The sequence below is a fragment of the Aptenodytes patagonicus genome, chromosome 6 (assembly GCF_965638725.1).
Source record: "Aptenodytes patagonicus chromosome 6, bAptPat1.pri.cur, whole genome shotgun sequence".
NCBI classification, from domain to species: domain Eukaryota; kingdom Metazoa; phylum Chordata; class Aves; order Sphenisciformes; family Spheniscidae; genus Aptenodytes; species Aptenodytes patagonicus.
Window position 1 is genome coordinate 600,776 of NC_134954.1, and position 20,390 is coordinate 621,165.

General features: G+C 35.9%; 1 protein-coding gene across 7 annotated transcripts in view; it reads right to left on the reverse strand.

Moving 5' to 3' along the window:
- Positions 1-20,390, reverse strand: part of PIK3CB (phosphatidylinositol-4,5-bisphosphate 3-kinase catalytic subunit beta) — a 106,860-nt gene that overhangs the window by 17,168 nt on the left and 69,302 nt on the right. For all 7 annotated transcript variants that reach the window (XM_076340829.1, XM_076340836.1, XM_076340835.1 and 4 more), the window contains 8 exons: positions 20,044-20,121; positions 15,734-15,985; positions 15,087-15,183; positions 14,025-14,155; positions 10,494-10,547; positions 9,304-9,492; positions 3,093-3,214; positions 840-983 (listed from right to left, as the gene is read on the reverse strand). In XM_076340829.1, coding sequence (XP_076196944.1) covers positions 840-983; positions 3,093-3,214; positions 9,304-9,492; positions 10,494-10,547; positions 14,025-14,155; positions 15,087-15,183; positions 15,734-15,985; positions 20,044-20,121 — 1,067 coding nt within the window. The remainder of the gene's footprint in view (positions 1-839; positions 984-3,092; positions 3,215-9,303; positions 9,493-10,493; positions 10,548-14,024; positions 14,156-15,086; positions 15,184-15,733; positions 15,986-20,043; positions 20,122-20,390) is intronic.

Genomic DNA, 20,390 nt, shown 5'->3' on the forward strand with positions numbered 1-20,390 from the left:
TAAAACAAAAAGCCAGATTAAGAAATAACAAAACACTTATGTGCTGAACACTACGAGGACTGGCTGGTTTCAATGCATGCCACTTGTTTCAAGGTCTAGGACTGTTCTGGAGGCAGCAGTGTTAAGAGGTAGCAATTAGATATTTGTTTTCAGGAACCCCTTTCATTCAAGAAAGTAGTACTGGTAAGTCATAGAAGATCTTGAGAATCAGGGCTGACGTTAAACCACATGTTCTTAAATCTTTGTAAGGGAAAAGCCAAAATTTGCCTGAGGGGGAACACTTTGAAACAAACCACTGAACCTTATACCAGAGCCAATTATCGTCCAAAACATTTTCATGTAGTACTTGTTCTTTTTATTTAGAAATATTAAAATAAGCTGTACTTTGAAGACAGAATCAACCTACAGTCCATTCTGCAAGGTATCTGCCGTTCATGGAACTGATCATCAAAAGTGCAACGACACATAAAACTGCTTTTATTTGCTGTTAGACTCTCAAACATAATGTAAATTTTTCCCAACTGTGAGGTATAAATATTCTACTTTTACTGCACGCACAGCCAAAACAAACACTAAGGTTATATACAAACCTAACTTATCAAATAGTTAGAGCTGAATGCAGTTTCGAATACTTTCGTCAAACAGTAGATTACAAACCACTGTAATATATTTTTAATTATAGGCTTGCTCTAATCTATAAATGCCAAAGGTAAAGAAACATAAAGAGGACTTGTAGGGGACTACGATAATGGCTCATTTAGAAAAATCCTCAATAAATCACATTTGAAAGTCCAATCAGGGTCAATAGTTTCAGAAAGACATAAGGGAAAAACTCCTACCTTAGATGCCAAAACAACATCTGTCCTATTCTCCTATTAGCGAGTGCTCTCTCTAATAGAAATCTGGAGAGAGCGCAATCAAGAAAAGGTTCATACTTCAGGACTTGCACAAGTTGAAGAAGATACTGAGAGAGCTCTTCATCGCTAGAACGAGGTACATAAAAGCAGTTATTAACAGAGTAACTAGGATTACTGATATTTCAGAAATTCAGATGCATATGACAAGTCCAACAATGACAGATTTGTTTCAAAAGCAAGACTGTCCCCCAATTTTTCAGTCACATGGAGAAGGACAATAATAAACAACTTAGTGCGACTGCCAGATTGATGAATTCATCAGTAAGTTCTATCTCTAACAGAACCTTAAGGCCCTCAAACCTGTAAGTAAAAACCTGGTATTCTGTCATGGGCTTTTACAAGATCAAGATCTCAGCCTGAGTGCTACGTTAAGTATCCGGGAGATTAATTATTTCAAATTATTTCAGACTGGACATTGGCTCCCTTTGACCACTCAACCTCTGACTGAGGAGCTGGACCTTTGGAACCACATAAAGAACCACTGTAACCTAGCAGTTAGCTGCAATGGGCACGGACAAGAACTGAGAATACTTGCATATACCTATGAAAGTCACTCAGCTTACAAAGAAGGGGGAGAAGAGTATTCATTCCACTAAAGGAATTCAATTAACATGTCTTTAAAAGTTACTACCTGTCAGTTAATAGTGTTAATTTCTTAAGATACACCTACAAAGTGATCCATTTAACCAAAATGTTTTATTTGGGTTTTTTTGTTTGTTTGTTGTTTGTTTGTTGGTTTTTTTAAAATCATACCAACAACATAAAGGTTTTTAGAGGATAAGGAAAAGTACATCATCTTGGCTAAACCAGCGTCCAAATTACTCCTACTTCAGAAGTGCAAATTTAAGTATTTAGCCACAGTTCATAAACATACCTTTGAAAAGCCTCTATGCTAATTAACTACTTCAAGTAGTATTCTGACATACTAAAAATCATTCCAATAATTTTCTATAAAATCCTGTATTCCCCTTCCCCCCAAAAAACCTCTCACACTTGACAATTGTGTTGTTCTAGAACAAATGTGAATGTTCCTTGACTTTTTACATTTGAGTACCTTTTCTCTTATAAAAGGCCTGCAGAATTCAAATTCTTTGCCTAAGATGGAAGGAAAAGAGTAGAAATTCTTCTGTCCATCACTTGAAGATTTCAGAGATGCAAATACTGAATTCTTTCATTCTCTCCATCTTACTCTGAAAAACTTCAGTAACTTGGTAAAAACTTTCACTTATGCTGTGTTGTATTTATTTTCCCCTATTTTTTTATTTCAGCTAATAGGATCACCTTTAGGTTACATTTTTTACCAACTGCCTTCATCAGACTTTTTAAAGAAGTTGAAAATTTATTTCTGACACCCAGCTTAACACAGTTTTGCTTCAGAGCCAGAATTAAGAATTCTGGAAATAATTCCAGATGTAACAATTCAGTATTATTAGGACAGCCCAGCAGCTAAATTGCTTGTTTGCATTTGAAAGAAGTCAAAATATTTTTTTTTATACCCCAAAAGTCTAGCCTTGACCATTAAAAAAATTAATCATTAAACTATTCACCACAGAGAATTTAGAACTCAAGGACAGGAAATATGCAGTTATGCTGCAAATGATAGCGTTATACAAATCTTGCCCTAGGTTACAGTGAAGAGCAAAATGATATGTGATAAAGGAAGAACTGCAGATAACGAAGGCTACTGTGAAGAACAAACAAATCAGTTAATTCTCTGGTTTTTTATTATATGCTACAGCTTACACTTCTATTAAATGATACAGCCAGTACCTGACACAAAGCGCGAGGCGGCTGGATGGCCACCTCAGTTTTTATAGTATTCGACTATTGTAATATTTTGTCCCTCTGTTACTGAAAAGTTCTCACGCTATCTTGCTCTCCCTTTTGTCCAAGAAAGGGGCAAACACACAACCCTCTCTGGGACAAAGGTACACTGGTGTTCTCCTAGCAGCATGGAAAATAATAATCACTGAATACAAGATGTCAGAATAAGAAGGTTTTATTTGGCTGCCAATGTGCTTATCTAGAAATTAGACTGCTCTGTTTGGTCATCCCTTCATGGCAGGCAGCGTGTTTAAATCCTTCCTCTTTGGGTTCTTTTCTCCCTATAGACAAACAGAATGCAGTTTTTCACCCCAGAAATCCTTGCATGCTGGAGTAGTACAATACACTCACCTCATTTGCTTTAAACAACCCACTGCGTATTCTCTGACGTACTGGTCTGGATAATTGAAATCCAACAATTCTAATGCTTCTCTAGGCAGCAGCTTGGGCCATATCTGAAGGAGAGCCTGAAGCTGTTTTAAAAAGACGACTATTAGGTTACAGGTAAAGTAACTATTTCAGAAAAGAGATGGGTATAACTGCCCATAAAAGCATTCATACTAACAGAAGATTACAGACTGGTCTGGCTTTAAAATAAATAAAAAAAAAAAAAAAAAAAAGGGGGCGGGGGGGCGGAGAGAGAGAGAGAGAACTCTGGGAAACTGGGCCCACTTCTGATTCTTACCCTTTAAAATGATCCAGATTTTTTTTTTTTTTTTTCCCCCCCATCAGGCTTCATTTACACAGTCTGAAAAGTCTGCTTCTTCACACATAGACACAACACAGTAAACAAAAATTAGGTAACCCCAGATGTGTATGATTTAGAAACTGAGTTTCAATAAAATTTAGATAATGTTTTGTAAATACTCTCATACATATATAAATATTTTTATAATGGTAAAGGTTTTCCATTAAAAAAAAAAGTTTAAAGAAGGTTTTTGTTGAGAAAGATCTTAACCAAAAGCATCTATCCACCTCAACTGATGGAGCCTTTTCCCACATGCACTGTGAATAGTAATGAGCTTAAGTTGCAGAAAGGATGATTCAGGTTAGGTATTTTTAAAAAATTCCCAATACTGAAGACGATGTGCTGGAAAAAATTACAGAAGACACTACTGTATTATTTTGGACTACTAAGAAGAAAAACGTCTAGAGTTCTCATAAAATAAACTGGTTTTATTGCATTTTAATGAAGCTACCTGCTGAGGGTATATTTTTAATAATATGTATACAGTTGCATGACTGAAACAGTACACTATTACTCGAAATAAACAGGCTTGAATGTGTGCAGTATATCAACAGCACAAGATTTTTTCTCTCTGTAGGAACAAGTCATAACTCATGACAAAAATACCCTTTCCTACAAATTAGATAATACAGATATTTCATATTTAAATAGGAACTTATAAAATCTGAATGATTAGAAAGATCTTATTTTCCTCCTGATTTAGTAATCATTTTACATCAAAAGTGAAAATTTATATTTTCTACTATATGTCATAATTCAACTAATGCTTCCAGTTCAAGTATGACAAACACGTATGAGTTCATAGTCTCAACCTGCGTTTAACAGGCATGTTCAGAACACTATTTAAACACCTAGGGGGCCAGATTCTGAAACGGTTCATCTGTGCAGTTTTGTGAAATTCAGAAGCAAGAAAAGGTCACAGATCAATCACAAAGCAAAGCCAGTGGCCATGCTACAACTCCAGAAGTGGAGGAAAGATTCAATTAAACTATTTTCATGGGCAAATACTGATATGAATACATGCAAGATTCATAATGATATAAACTAAAATTAAAGATATTTTTAAATACAGATGTCGTATTCCCACAGAAACATACATGCAAAATTTATTCAATCCATAGCCCAGTAAGGGTCAATGACACCATCAACACTTACATATCATGAATACTTGTTCTGAAATTCTGGAAGAAATACTAACACTGAGCAGATACTTAATACCATAAAACAGATGTTGAAAATGCAAGCAGCAGCTATGCTTGTCAGACATGCAAGAAGAAACTTCAAAACAAATGCATCAGAACTTCTAGACAACCTACTTTAAATCAGGTGCAGAGCCAACAAAAATACAGAAACATTTTGTTAATAATGAATGATCAAAATGACTGGAGAACCTGAAACAGTCTGAAAAGACAAGTCAAAGTGGCATTACATGCCTCATATCAGGCAATGAATTTTGAAAGTCATGGTCTACAACATGTACATTAACTGTGAAGTTTATTTGAAGATACAGACCTCCTCACTTTGCTGAAATTATTTCAGAGGTTATTACAATGAGAAAATGTAAAGTGATACGAGCTTAGAGGAAAGCAAGATCTAAATGACCTATGAAACAGTCAAGAAAATTCCCCAAATTCCTACTGCTCTGCTTGCATTCTGCCTTGGAACTTTCATTAAGAGAGAAGTGCAGTCCAACTAGCTCCACATCCCAGGTGCCTTGCACACTTCTCCAAAGTGTAGGTGAAAGGATATCAGAAATACTTGTTGCATTTGCATAAAAGAAACTTGCACCATGAACTGCCCTCATCTGCTTTGGCAGCAGAGAGGTAACTGAAGAACTTCCGAATACATCTCATTTGTAAAAAAATTTTACGTTTCAAAAATATGTTTCAAGTTCTTAAAATTTCTCTGCAATATCAAACACATTAAAATGCTACACACATGAAGTACTGCATACTTCTCCTCTCACATGGTTTGCAACTCCTGACAAGCTGTGAGAAAACAAGGAACTTCAATTCTCAGCAACAACCTAAAGGTTTAGAGAAAGCTCAAGTCTGACTGGCCTTGGTATATCATTTTGGGTTTTTTTTTTCCCTATAAAGAAATAACCATGATTTCTTCCCTAACAAGACAAGTTTACTATAAGAGACAATACAATTAAGCACAGGATAGTATTTTTATTCCAGTTTTTTCAAATATTTCAAAACTTAGCTGTCTGATCAGCTCTCCTTTCTCTAGTTCTCATCAGTGATGGTGTCACTTCACTGAAAGTGGGCAGATTTTTTTTTTTTTTTAAATAATGACTAAGTTCTGTTTTGAGCATAAATACTGCTTGTGAATTCTGCTAACAAGTTCTGCCACCCTACTACTCTGCTGAGCAAGGAGATTATGGCAACAGTAAGAGCAAACACCTTCAGAATTCCTTCAGTGCAACTATTCTACTAAAATATTGCAATACAATGAGAGCTTGGATGAAGTCTATATGGTAAATAACACAAGAAGGCTGATTTAATGCATTGTACATAACTTTAATCTACTAGTTCAATGGTCCATAAAGACTGTCTACAATCAAATGTAATACTCCATTTCTAAAAAAAACTTACTACTTTTGATCTGCATTAATAGAAACACGAATATAGTTACTTAGTTCATTTTTCCTATAAACAGCTGGTGTTTGGTTGTTTTTTGGAGTTTGGGGTTTTTTGCCTTTGCGTTTGGTTGGTTTTGGATTTTTTTTTTTTTTTAAACTTTTTGCCTTAAGTGTCAGACTTTCACTGAAATACTTAAGCTAACAACGGGCATTAAAAAAAAACTCCTAGCACCACGGCATGCATGTTGTTGTAGTAGCACAAATATTGCAATGTACATCTGGTACTATATATATTTAATTTTAATGAGAGGTAAGTTATGAGGCCTGCTAACATTGGAATTCATAAGACTCATGAGGCTGTCTTGCCTCACTTGAAAAGATAAGTCATTGGGAATACTTACATGTCTATGTATTACAGAAATATTTGGCTACAGGCTTGGGGAAGAGTGGCTGGAAAGCTGCCTGGCGGAAAAGGAACTGGGGGTGCTGGTCGACAGCCGGCTGAACACGAGCCGGCAGTGTGCCCAGGTGGCCAAGAAGGCCAATGGCATCCTGGCTTGCGTCAGAAATAGAGTGGCCAGCAGGAGTAGGGGAGTGATCGTGCCCCTGAACTCGGCACTGGTGAGGCCGCACCTCGAATACTGTGTTCAGTTTTGGGCCCCTCACTCCAAGAAGGACGTTGAGGTGCTGGAGCGTGTCCAGAGAAGGGCAAGGAGGCTGGTGAGGGGTCTGGAGAACAAGTCTGATGAGGAGCGGCTGAGGGAACTGGGGTTGTTTAGCCTGCAGAAAAGGAGGCTGAGGGGAGACCTCATCGCTCTCTACAGCTACCTGAAAGGAGGTTGTAGCGAGGTGGGGGTCGGTCTCTTCTCCCAAGTAACAAGCGACAGGACGAGAGGAAACGGCCTCAAGTTGTGCCAGGGGAGGTTTAGATTGGATGTAAGGAAAAATTTCTTTACTGAAAGAGTGGTTAAACATTGGAAGAGGCTGCCCAGGGAAGTGGTGGAGTCACCATCCCTGGAGGTATTTAAAAGGCGTGTAGATGAGGCGCTTAGGGACATGGCTTAGTGGGTGGTGGTGTTGGGTCGACGGTTGGACTCGATGATCTTAGAGGTCTTTTCCAACCTCAATGATTCTATGTTTAAGGATAGGGTCTCATTTTTCAGATAGACTGTTCTTGCTGCCAAAAACAGTATTAAAATATAAACCACACTATTGTCTATACATATGCAAACATAAATACTGTATTTCTTCCAGAAAGTACACAGTAACAAGCAAGATGACTATGTATTTTCAGCCATCTGTTTAAATAAAATGCTTTTTAATATTCCCAAATTTAAAGGACTTTGAGCTGTCAGCTAATAGCCATACTCCAAATAACTTTCAAAACTCTGCTACCGAAGGCCATATTTCAAAGCCCCTAGCAAGCAATCAGAATGCCTTTTCCTTCACATATTTTAATGAATAAACAAATACCTGCTTATATTTCTACAGTTTGTATTTCCAGATAACTTTTAATAACGAACAATACATTCAGAAGCACATAACGGAATTACTAGGGAACAAAGGATTCTGGCATGTGAAAGAACACAAGTGAGCAAGGAATGTGTGGGTGCTACATTTTGTTAGTGTTGTGTTCATGGCATGGACAATGAGCTACAATGAAATTCCATTTATTTTTATAAGTACACTGAACATATACAACTAGCTGGTAGGAAGGATGTAATAGAAAATAAAAACTCTACGCTGAAGGCAAACTAAGATTCTGACTGACTGAATAATCACAAAAATCACATGATGAATAGATGGAAGTTGAGTTTTCACAGAGTAGTTTCCTTTTCTTCCAAGATCACCTAGCTTGTAACAGGCGAAGGTCAGAATACTAAGCTAGAATAGAAATTTATACTACCAATCATAATCCTTCACAACAAATGCTTTTTAGCTCAAAGCTTTTTAAAAATGGAAAAAAAAATAGTTTAAAATTTAAAAAATGAGACTCGTGGAAAGACATAAATATTACCGCAATGTAACAGTCTGCAAGAAGTTGAGCATCATTTAAAGGTGCAATTCCATCAGGATAAGCAGATGAACAAAACAACGTCTGGGGCCACCCCTTAGAGTGAGTACTGTGTTTGTTAACACTGGCCAGACTTTTATCGTTTTGCCCAACCCGCTCTGTACACAATCAGACTAAAAAGTTTCAATACAAATCCAGGGGTCTGTTATTTTACTACTTTTAAGTCAGTCTATCAAGCAGGAATGGTCTTACTATAAACTCATATAATTTTTCCTGTATCAAGGTTCCACCTATTCCCAAAAAGCATCACAAGAGTTGGATTCTATTTGGGTAAAAACAGAAAAAGGCAGCTACACCAACGTCTTCACAGTATAGCAAAATAACCTTGCACATCTATAGAGCAAACAAATGATACAGTTTACTGAAAATGTAATCTTGTATCACAGCACCAGTCTTCAAGTCGTTAATTACTTACAGCTACTTTAAAGGAGACCCTATTTAGTCAAACGGTCAACACGATGAGAATCAAGTATTTTGTACCACTAGTGGGTATCATATCTCTTTGAAAAATCATCTGTCTGCCTCAATGAGGTTTAATTACCCAGTCTGAGATGTGAAGTTTTATAGTCTTTCAGCAGTTTAACAGTTTTTATAAGAAGCTTTATTTCAGATCTTGATTTACAAACTTAAACTTCTTTTTTTTTTTTTTTTTAATAACCCTATAAAAGAAGTTCTTGCTGTGAGGGTGGTCAAATGCTGGAACACGTTGCCCAGAGACATTGTGAAGTCTCCATTAGTGGAGATACTCAAAACTCAGCTGGACACAGTCCTGCTCTAGCTGACCATGCTTGAGCACGGGGGTTGGACTAGATGATCTCAAGAGGTCCCTTCCAACCTAAATGAATCTGTGATTCTGTGAAATTCCTTGCATTTAAGATCAAAGTTGAGCACAAGATTTTAAAATTCACCTGTATAAATAATTGCTGTGCTTTTCTCATCATTCAGAGGACCTCTGAAATGCATTTTGGGTTTGGTTTTGGTTTTTTAAGATAGTAAGTTCTTGCTTATGTGTCCAGGCCACAGAAGGTATACAATGAACTTTGTTTTATACAATAGTACCATTTCAAAATGTCCATACTTGGGAAAGAAACCCTATTTAAAGTCATGATTTGACTCCAGCATTTTTCCCCACCATCATTGTCTTTTCCCTTACCTGAGCAACATCTTCAAGTTTGTTCCATTTTAAAGAGAGCAGCAGTTTTGGCAATGATTGTGGAAAACTTTCACGACAGTCATATCGCAAAGTCCAAATAAGATCCATTTCATTTTCACAGAGTTGAGATAAAGGATCTCTTTCCATTATTTCTTTTAGCACAATATAAAACTTCTTACCACCTCGACCCTAGAAAATGAGAAATGTATAATGTTTTGATATATTCAGTAAGATTCTTGTATTTTAGCTCCAATACTAGAAATCCTACACCAGGAGGAACATCAGATAAAACTCATGAAAACACAGGGGAATGACTACTATGCCTCTCTATCAGATTTCAGATTTCTTAAGGCATAAGAACTGTAACTAATAGATTCAAAATTCAGTGTACAGAAGTTTCTGAAAAAGTACCTAAACTTTAGAGATAATGACACTAGATGGCAATATTTCTGTTTTCCAACTCTAACATGGAAAACTTCCGTTTAGGGTGCATATACTTTTTCCTTTTGTTTTTCAAGTGAGCACATTTAATAGAATGATTTTTTTTTTTAATTAAAAGCTAAAAAATACTTTTCCAACAATAACCAAAAGGGAAGTACATTTGCTAAGTATACTTTTTTTTTTTGTCTTCTAATCCAGACTTGTCTTTTCCAGACATTCTGCTCCATTTTATATCTCTGAAACATTAACATTAGTACTGATTCTATAAATCAGTTTGTATCAATGAGTCTTCACACTGGCTCAATTAATACCTTCTGTCCCCAGCCATGCCCTTATGCAAACTGCAAGGGCAGAAATTAAAGCGATGATATCAGCAACAACAGCATTCCATAAATTAATGAGAGTCAGAGGAAACTGCTGCTTCTGGGTAAGGAGGTAGTGGTTGAAAGGAATAATTAGTTTCAATACATAATGTAAATCTTAGCTGTGTTCCAAATCCATAGAGTATGTAAAGCAATTGTGCTTTTTTGACAAAAACCAGCCAAGTCGTCCAAAATATATTGGGAGAAGTGGATATATATACCTGAAATTTTAAGGCGGTTCACCGAAGTGAATTATGTAAGAAAACAGAGCCAGGAGAACTGTTGTTATTTGAGTAGTTGACTTATTTATTTCTAGATTGATGTAGAAGATAAAAACCAAAAAAACCCAGAAGATTAACTTTAAAATATTCTTTAGCAAATGCTTACCGCCATTGCAGCATTGTCACTGCTTCTTGCAATCTCAGCTGCCTTTTCAAGTATCTGCAAAAAGATGTTTTTAAATACATTAGATTTAAAACCAAATCTGACTGCATTGAAAGAATAAGTATTATAGAAATGAAGCAGATAAGGCAATTTTGCTATCTTTTGGATAATTACAACACTATTATTTTGTATATACAGTGGTATAACATGGACTTCTATGCTGTGTCCCTTTTCTAATCTGTAGGACTATGGAGATCAGGAATAGGAGTGCTCATGATTACCTCCATTTTCTTCTTCTTCACCACTCCTGGACTAAATAGTCTTCCCTATAGCGTCGTTTTCTGTTTCTGTTTGCATTTCCTCCTTATTTTTCAGTACAGCAAACCAATTCCTCAACTCTAAATTATCCTTTGCTTTCTCATCTCTACTTCTGCTGTTTTCGAGGGCGCTGCTTCCATAAGTCATACCTGTTATCCACAGATCCACACTTCTAGCCCTCTATTTCAGTATGAATCCACAAACTTAGTCCTTTCACCATCCTCTCAGATCGCCCACATGATCTCAATTAGCGTTTCCAGTTACTTCTCTAAATCTAGCATCTTCCCTTGTGTAACGTCAGCTTCCAACAAGAACTCATTTAATGATAAAGTGAATATTCCACCAACAAGCGCTCAGCACCAGTTAATATATAGCAACCCTCGGGAACAAAGACTGCTACTTTTATTAACAGCAATGAAACATTTCCGCAGAAGCTGAGCTCCGAGTTACCTTGCTCCTTTTTTTTTTTTATTTTTTGGCCTTTTGAACATTCTACTTAGTTTTTGAAGTTCATGTAATAAATCATGAAGAGTAGTTAAGTATAGATGTAAATACAGTTCTCCAAACTATATTTGCACACTACTGCAACCAACAGAGATGTGTTAGAATGGTGACTGCCTAAGCTAATTAGACCAGCTGAACTGGTCAGGTAGGTCTACAGTTGTCAGATGATGCTGCTTTGAGGATCAATTCATAAAATGAAATATCAATTAAGAAAAAAGTGTAAGGAACTACACCATCTCCTTTCCCTCAGAGGTCTGCCTCTCCCATCACCCAGGAATGTAACACCACCCCCAGACACAGATTCAGCAAGACTCATATTGTCGTTACTCAGGCAATATGAGAAACAACAAAAGACTACAATAATCAGAGCATAAATACCCAGCAGCTAAAATCCTTAAAAAGGTGTACTAACTTGTTTTATTTCTTTCTCTGTATGAAATGCTTATTAATACAATGTGTTAACATCTGCCACTTGCCTACAAAGCTTGTTTACATACTGTGCGTGAAAACATGCATAAACAAAACGACAATGGCCTAATTCTGTTTGGTGCTTGCCTCCTTGTGCTTTTTAGAGTTACTCTGATTGCAGATAAACTTTGAAAGTTTCTGCAAGTCCAGCTTTGTTCAACTGAACTACGAGCCCCTCAGTGTGTCAGCAGCACTGATCACTAACCGGCCCAGTATACGGCTCCTGCATTAGACAACAGTTTTCTTATCAATTGTCAAGGCACTTTTACTCACTCAGCCCCAAACAGCTGTTCACTGCAAGTAGATTGATGCTACGATCAAAAAGATTCATCTATTTTTGCACATTATGTTTCTTAAAATAAAGATTTGGCATCCGATTCTCCATTTTCTTGGCAGAAACAAGTAACAACACTGGGAAAATAGACCAAGCAACCCTCATTGAGACAATTTTGAAAAACATTCTCAGCTGATATAATTCAAGCAGCTATGATGTTACTCCTGATTCAACAGGACCTTCACCAAGAGAACCTTTCTGAGATTGCATATCTTACTCTCTTCTCCGAGGGAGAAATTTCAGTATACCCACAGAAATGGAATGAATTATCAGAGAGTTTAGAACTCAGATTTTCCCAGTGATACTGCAAAACAGTTTCCTAACTCTAGGGAACTGCAAGTGGCAAAAGTTACTGGAAAAAAATAAGAACTGCTAAAAAAAAAAAAAAAGCCCATTTTGTAGCATTTCCTCGAAGTTGAATGCTTTCAATGAATGTTTCATTACCAGCTCTGCAACCACTTTATAAAGATGCTCTGGGATTTTCCTCTATCTGATATGCAGGATTTCTCAGATACAGTTCAAGAAGGGGGCAAAGCCACAAAATAAAAAATGCCAGCAGCCAAATTAAAGTTACAAGGGACAGTGAAGACCATCAGACACCACCTTAATGTCAATACATCAGATAACTTACTCAGTAAAATCTTTTGTCTGTATTCACAAGCGCATTTTAACATACTGAAAACTTGGTATCACAGGTACAAATAAAAGGAACAACAGAGCTAGAACAAATATGCGATTACTTAAGAAATACACTTTTACATAACATCTGTAATATGCACATAAAAGCAGCTTTTTTTTGTCTTTAGAAATTAAATACATATAGTGTAATGAGAAAAAAAACTTTAAGTATTATAAATAAACCAGTAACAAAACTGACTAAAACACGTCCAGTATGAATAGTAAACTGGTCAACCAAAATTAAGGCAGCAATTAGTCAGTACTGTTTTAGCTCTTAAGGCATTTCCAATGCTGTTTTAATAGAAGAACGAGTACTGCACTGACAAGGAGGGGGAAAAAAAAAAGAAAACCCAATCCAAAATCAAAACAAAAAACAAACAAACAAAATCTGTTTTGTTATTTGATTTCATTTTGATAAACCTTAAACCCAAAATCCCTCTTTGATCAAGCTGATAAAGCTTGGTTCTGTCTTTTTGTTCATGCCCCCCCAAAGGTGCAAAACCCTCAAAAAACCCCCCACAAAATTCAGACTAATGTATGTATGAGTTAAACCTTGTTTTTTCAATGCATCATTAGCTGTCTGTTTTAACACTTCTTTTATTACTTGTTTCCTGGTCTTAGCTTTATTTGCTGGTTTGTGAACAACTTGCTACCTAGCATTCAGACTACAGACGTTACCACGTGTATTCCAAATATACACTTCCTTTCTAGACAGACATTCTTATCCCTATCTGTAGAAAGCTGCAGGGCAACTTAAGTGGGTTTAGTTCAAGACCAGATCTTGAGAAATCCCTTTTCATACAGCATTAAAAGTCTATTTATCCTTGAAAGGATTTTAGCTCATAGCGGGAAGAAGTGTTCCAAAGAGTGGGTAACACATCTGTACAAAGAAATAACAGATCTTTATAGATCACAGGCAAGCACACTTTGAAGGTTTCCAGAATGGCAGATTAGCTTTTTGTAAGATCACTGATACTGGAAACTGATTATGCTTCTGACCCTCAAGAGACTACGTACAGAGTAGTTTTAAAAGTATACATCTTCAAAATACTACCTGAAGACCCTGAAGTCAGAGCACTGGCACTCTGACGGAGTGCAAGTTTAAAAAACTGCAGTATATTAACTAAAAGGCAGGAAGTGGGGAATTCAGTGGAAAAGGCAGTGTTGAAAGGAAAGAAGAAATAGCTATTTACGCATAAGCGTTCATGACTGCTCTTTTTGTCATACCTTACCTTATCAAAGGGAGGGTAATTAATAGGCTGTTTTGAATATTCTTGAAATCTGATGTGCAAAGCTGTTGCATTTTCAGTGTAAGGGTTAGTCTGGACGGTTCCCATCGGATTCAACATTTCTTCGAGTTCATCTGAAACGTTAGACAGAACAATTAATATTATCGGCCAGGTATGCATTAGAATTGAAAAATCTGAAAGGCAAAGACGCAATAAGAAATTGTTTACTGTATACAATGGACAGAAGCGTGTTTTGCTGCACAGCACTTTTACTACAATGCACTGCATTTCCAGCATGAACTACTCATACCTCCTACATTCACAAATGTTGGATTATCATCCAACATAATGATTGGAAATGTTGGAATGAGAAACTGATTTTCTCTTTCCAAAATAAACATAACAGTCAAGTGAAGCTGAGATATCCCTATACTGAACCAAATCCCAGTAAGTTCTGCAGCTTCTGTGAAGCAGACAACACGCTGCCTCTATATCAAATAGTATGAAAAAAGAAGAGACTTTTAAGCCAAATTTCTTTCAGCACTACAGCCAAGTTGATAGTGGGTTTTCTCAGGATGGAATGAAGAGTGACATGGAGATTTCAGACACTCTTACTAATCAATCTGAATGTCAGGGAAGGAAGACTTAAAAAAATTCTAATTCATATTTTTTACTGATGCAAATATTGTCACATACAATATAGCTTATCTATTTAGTTTAGGATGCATAGCAAAGGGAACCAAATGAAACCTAAACTGCATCTTAAAAACAGGTAACACTAGATATAAACATGCATCTATTTTTATGTGATTTTCCTTCCATAACAGATAATAACTTTTAGAATACTATTTCCAAGCAGACTCTTGCCCTTCCTCCTTCCTGATACACAATACTTTCAGGAAAGAAATTAAGACATTATGTATTTATCCACATAAAAAATACAAGTCGTAAAGACATTATGACAGGAGAATTGGACATGCATACAGTAAATATTCTACTATTTGATACTACTCTTCTTTAGTCTTATAAGTATTGAAAGTCCAAATCTTAAAAGTTAGACTTTACCAGGAAATGATGACCAGCTGTGCAGTACCAGTTCTCCATTCTTCAGCTGTCCTTTATAATCAAATACCATGGTATTTACCCAGGCTACAGGATAATGCTGTTAAAGGAAAGAATTTTTACATGGAAACTAAGATGCCAGTGAACATTACTATGCAGCAAGCACTACAATATAAAATTGACAGGGTTGCTTTTTTTAAAATGGTGGTATCTTTCAGAAAAGCAGTTAAACACATGCATAGTTTTCAGTATGTACTCCAGTACCACTGAGGACAATAAGACTTAATTTTAAGGGTGTCACTCTGCCAGTGTAAAAATACGCATTTCCCTGAATAAAAAATTAGCATCTAAGCTCACAATCTTTTCCCAATCACAACTCATCTAGAGTTCAGAACAAAACTGACCTTTTAAAATAAAATTCTTTAAACAGCCATTTGTCAACTGGCTTACAACCAAAATGTTGTTCTCAATGTCTGAAAAATATGAAGTTTTTTCGCACCAAGATGTGCAATTCTTAATACATACGCTCCTTTTAATTTTTTTTTCATTTTGCATTCTTGAACGCTAAAGTGAGGACAATGAAAGATCTCTGAATACTCATTTCAATATAATTCAGAGGTACACTCAAGAAAAACAAATGAAATAATTACCACTTTTCCTGCTTTCCTAATGGTTTGGTATTTGGAAGGATTCATTGCCTTGGTTGACTTTTTAGTTTTCATCTTATCCATCACAGCATAAACTGCAAAGCAGAGCCTTGCCATTCTTGGTAGATCGCAGACATTTATTTCAAACTCTAGTATTTCATTCCAAACGTGGTCACTTCTCCCAGATATTTCTGTGCTTACAATAGTTTTACAAAGGAGCTCTGTACCATGGAAAAGACCAGCCCTAACATGAACCTGCAATAAAGAAATGAGAAATTTTGAGCTTGCCACAGAACCTACAGAATTCTACATAGAATATTATGCAGAACATACATATATGCATTTCATCAATATTTCTATCTTAAAAGAAATACTAATTTTGAGGTTTTAAAATGAACCAAACAATTCTTGAAAACAAATTTCTTTACTTTGCTATTCATGTTCCTGGCCAAATCAAAATATATTTGTTTAAATAACATTGGCTACCGATTTTTTCAGTACTGAATTACTTCTATTACCACATATGACTAATAATAACTCATTCGTAGTAACGAATACAATATATGGATATTGTATATGTTGATATACAAATGCTTCTAACTTAACATACTTAACACAGAAAGAAATTGTAGGAAACAAACAACTAAGCAGAATGAAAAAAACGTAAGACTATTTTTCTTAATACAAATTCAAGTCTCCAGGCAGAACCAATTTGTGCTTCTCATGGAGAAAAGTTTGGGGTTTTTTCAGCTTAAGAAAAAATTCACTTTTTACTTCAACTGTTTATAAAAATGTACAGAGGGAACACTGCTGACCCTGACATCAGAAATCACCTGTAATAACAACAATGTACATAATTCCCAGGAATTCTGTTTTGTCTTTAGCACACAGAAACCAACAAAACCAGCTAGCTTGAATGACAAAAATAAGGAACAGGAAAGGAGAAAGGCAAGAAGAGAAAGAAGCTGGAGTTATTAGCACTGAAATTAAACACATTACTGGTCAATGCTAAGATGTGGCTCATTTCTGCATTTCTGTTTAATAACATATGTACACAGAAAACTGCATGTTTCCAAGTATCCATACTCTTGGACAGTTCCAACAAGAATGAGAAGGAGGTCTTTATTTTTGTTGCCTGAGCAAACAACAAAGAGAAGTATGTCAACTTCTTTCAGGTGACCTTCCAATATATCGGGGGGGGGAAAGGGGGAGGAAAGGGGGGGGAATAAAAGAACTTTGAATTCCCAACTGACATAGGCAAGATCTGTTCTGGGAGAGAGCCTATCTTTCCCTCCTTCAAAGAAACAACAGTGTGATCAACACTGAAGCAGTCCCAATCTCGATATATCTTTTTTGGCTACACCAACTACTGCTCAGTACCAAGTTCTCCATTTGTAAACTAGCTGAGATAAACTAGTCATTGGCAAACTGTAATACAGTTTAAATACAGTCTCATGCTAGAGAGCAAATCTGTCTTCAGCCCAGAATAATCCCTGGAGAAAGCATGAGCAGCACCAACAGATGGTCTCCAAATAACACCCATTGTGATCGTTCTGGACTTCCCTGAAACAATTGCTACCACTGATCAAGAGACTGCTGTCACAGCATAGGCATTGGCAGAGGTATTAGGTCCTGGAGAACACACTGTTAGGGGTTATACCACCTTCTTGATACAGGTGCCACAGGAACATCCATTATTAAACTGACTCCTTGACTTACATATATACAATCCCAATTTCATTTCTAAGCTTACAATCAATCACTGAAAGAAAAAGTTCAGTTTAGAAAACTACATTCACTGGAGTCCCAGCGGTACTCAAAAACCACTATTACCTATTTTTGGCATGCACAGCCTCACCACTGTGAACCACTGTGAGTTAAGAACAGCAACATGAACATCCATGAAACAGCTCACATGCAAGTAATCTTACTTCAGGAAATCTAAATGTATACAGACTACATGTGTGTGTACATACCTATATGTTACAATATATACAATCAAAATTCTTGTTGATTCTTGTTGATTACATTTACAGGGTTTTTTTATTTCTCTGTAATTAAAGATTGCAGCCTTATATTCTTCAAAAAGGAAATACTGTGGCTGATGTCAGAGAACTGATTAAAATCAGTTGGTTCATAACCTTCTTGAAACAATTCACCAGATGGTCCTTTATTAATTCATTTGGAGATTCACTGTATGTTCAACTGAATTTATAATCAAGTTCCTTTGCTGATTTAAAGATATCTTATGGAAATATATTATGTCTAGTGTATTATCTGCTTGTGCTTTAACACCAGCAACAGTAAATAATCTAAAAACTGCCTTTTTTTTTAAACCAGGGGTTTAAATTCACATTTGCATAATTTTGAGTATTGTTCTTTGACTTGCTATCATCTGATATTGTAACTATATGCCACCACACTTCCCTGACTTTTCTTTTACTTTATTAATATAAAAAGCATAAGTGATCAAGTAAAATTTGATAGTAACAAAGCATTGTATTGTTGGAACATGCTGCTATTTTGCTTGCCTTCTGGCTAGTTCTAATTTATGATTTCCAATCCTGTTAATGTAAAGGATTGGATCCTAATTTTATTCTTTTCATTCTGACACTCCCCTTTTACTAATGAAATGGTATGTACTGATGGTGCAGCCAAAGAGCAAGACAAAAAGAAAAGCAATTTCAAGTGTCATGTATTTGGAAAATTGGGTGCTAGACAGCTGAATGAAGTCACTTCTGCTCTAGGTGAAAATACTCAATCCAGCTCACATTAGCGGAGTGCTATCCATCTGACAAACGTTTTGTTTCCCACTACAAACACTGCATTTATGAACCCTGTTGGTGGTTTCAGCAAAAATAGATGAATATTGGCTTGATCCAAAGCACAATGAAACTAAGAGAACAATGGCAGTGAATTAAACAGCCTTAGAATCAGGACTAGGAAACAAATACGTTCTCAATAGTGACAATTCCATAATAGCGTAGACAGACAATGCAGGGCAACATGCACAAGCTTGCAAGGTTACTACGTGCATTCTTGTCCTTGGGTAACTACAGGACTTTAAAGTTTTCAAGACCAAAAAGCATTCAAAATACTAAATATTTAGATAGCGTCCACGGGCACCAATACCAAAGAACTGTCATTTTTTCCTGTTTCTCCTTAAGCTTACAATCAACGTATTTTCTTTTTCCTCTAAACGCATACTGAAATTAACCAAAACTCACTTTTTGTAAGCATGGGGGGGAAAAAAAACCCAAACTTGATAGCTATGTTGCTTCTGGAATCCACCTTCTCTTTTCCCTTCCCTTTTCTTTTAAAAACTTGAAGAGTCTACAGAATGTAGAGTTAAGAAGATATTACAACTAGCTAAATAATGTTTTAGACAAAGAAAAGGAAACATCTGTTTTTGCAGACATCCATTTCCACAGTTACAGTGTCTCAGGTAGTAAAATTGTAACTATGGCTCATTAAGATAGGTAGTAAAATGTAATACTGCTAATATACAAGGAGATTGTAACAGTAGTTTTGAAAGAAAAAAAATGCACTGAGTATCCTGAATAAAGCATCAGAACAGCAAACTTCAACGGCTAATTGAATTTCTTCCTAATCTACATGACTGGCTATTTAATTTATTGATTGCCAAACAAAATCAAGGAAATGAATGTTGTTCTACCTCATAGGCAAGTGTCTTGTAAGGTCTTAAAGTAGTTGTGCAATAAATTCCATGTGTTAACAACTTGTGGTCTGTAAAACAGTCAATAGCCCAGTCATGTACATTTTTACAGGAAGTGATACTACAGCTTTTTTTTGTGTTCAGCATGTTTAGAAAATAAAAGACAGATTGTATAGAAGCATGCAGTCCACGCTTAGGCACACACAGAATATATTCTGGACTAGAAAAATACCTTGTGTTCCACTGAAAAATGTTTAATATTTAATCTACTTCTGTTTCTCAGATGTTTACGACAGTTGAATTTGAATAAGCTTATTTCACACCAGTATCGGTACTTTACAGATACCCTCTTTAAAAAAAAAAAAAAATCAAGTACCACATGAACATTCGTGTCATACTGTCCATGATTATTGATAATGTTCTAATGCACATATCCAACTTCAGACAATAAAGCAATACTTTAGCAATAAAGCAAGATTTTACCCAATGCTACCAATGTAACTGGGAATAACTAAAAATGCTTACACTTTTGCTGAAAAATTTTGATTGAAATCTGTATGATTTTGAGTTCACTAAACATTGAAAATCATTAAAATGATGAACAGAACGTCTTCTGATACTAGGCATAGTTACTTACTTTGGCATTTTCTTCTGTATTTAGTTTATTACCCTTTAACAGAATAATCTTGAAAGGGTTGGAAATATCCCATACACTCTGAGAAGGGAAACAAAGATACAAGTTCATTCTTAATCAATGTAACATATTGAGACCTATTTTATAAGCTAAACTTTTTAGGCAAAAGTCATAAATACAAACTAAGAGAGATGCATTTTTAAAAAAATAAATTTGAAATCTTAAAAAAATAAATTGGTTATCATAACTACAGGAGCATACAAGATGCCCTAAAGGGGAAAAAAAGTTAGAAAAAGCACTCAGCTGAAAGGGGGGTGGGGGTGAGAAAACACATTGAGTACTACTTGCTG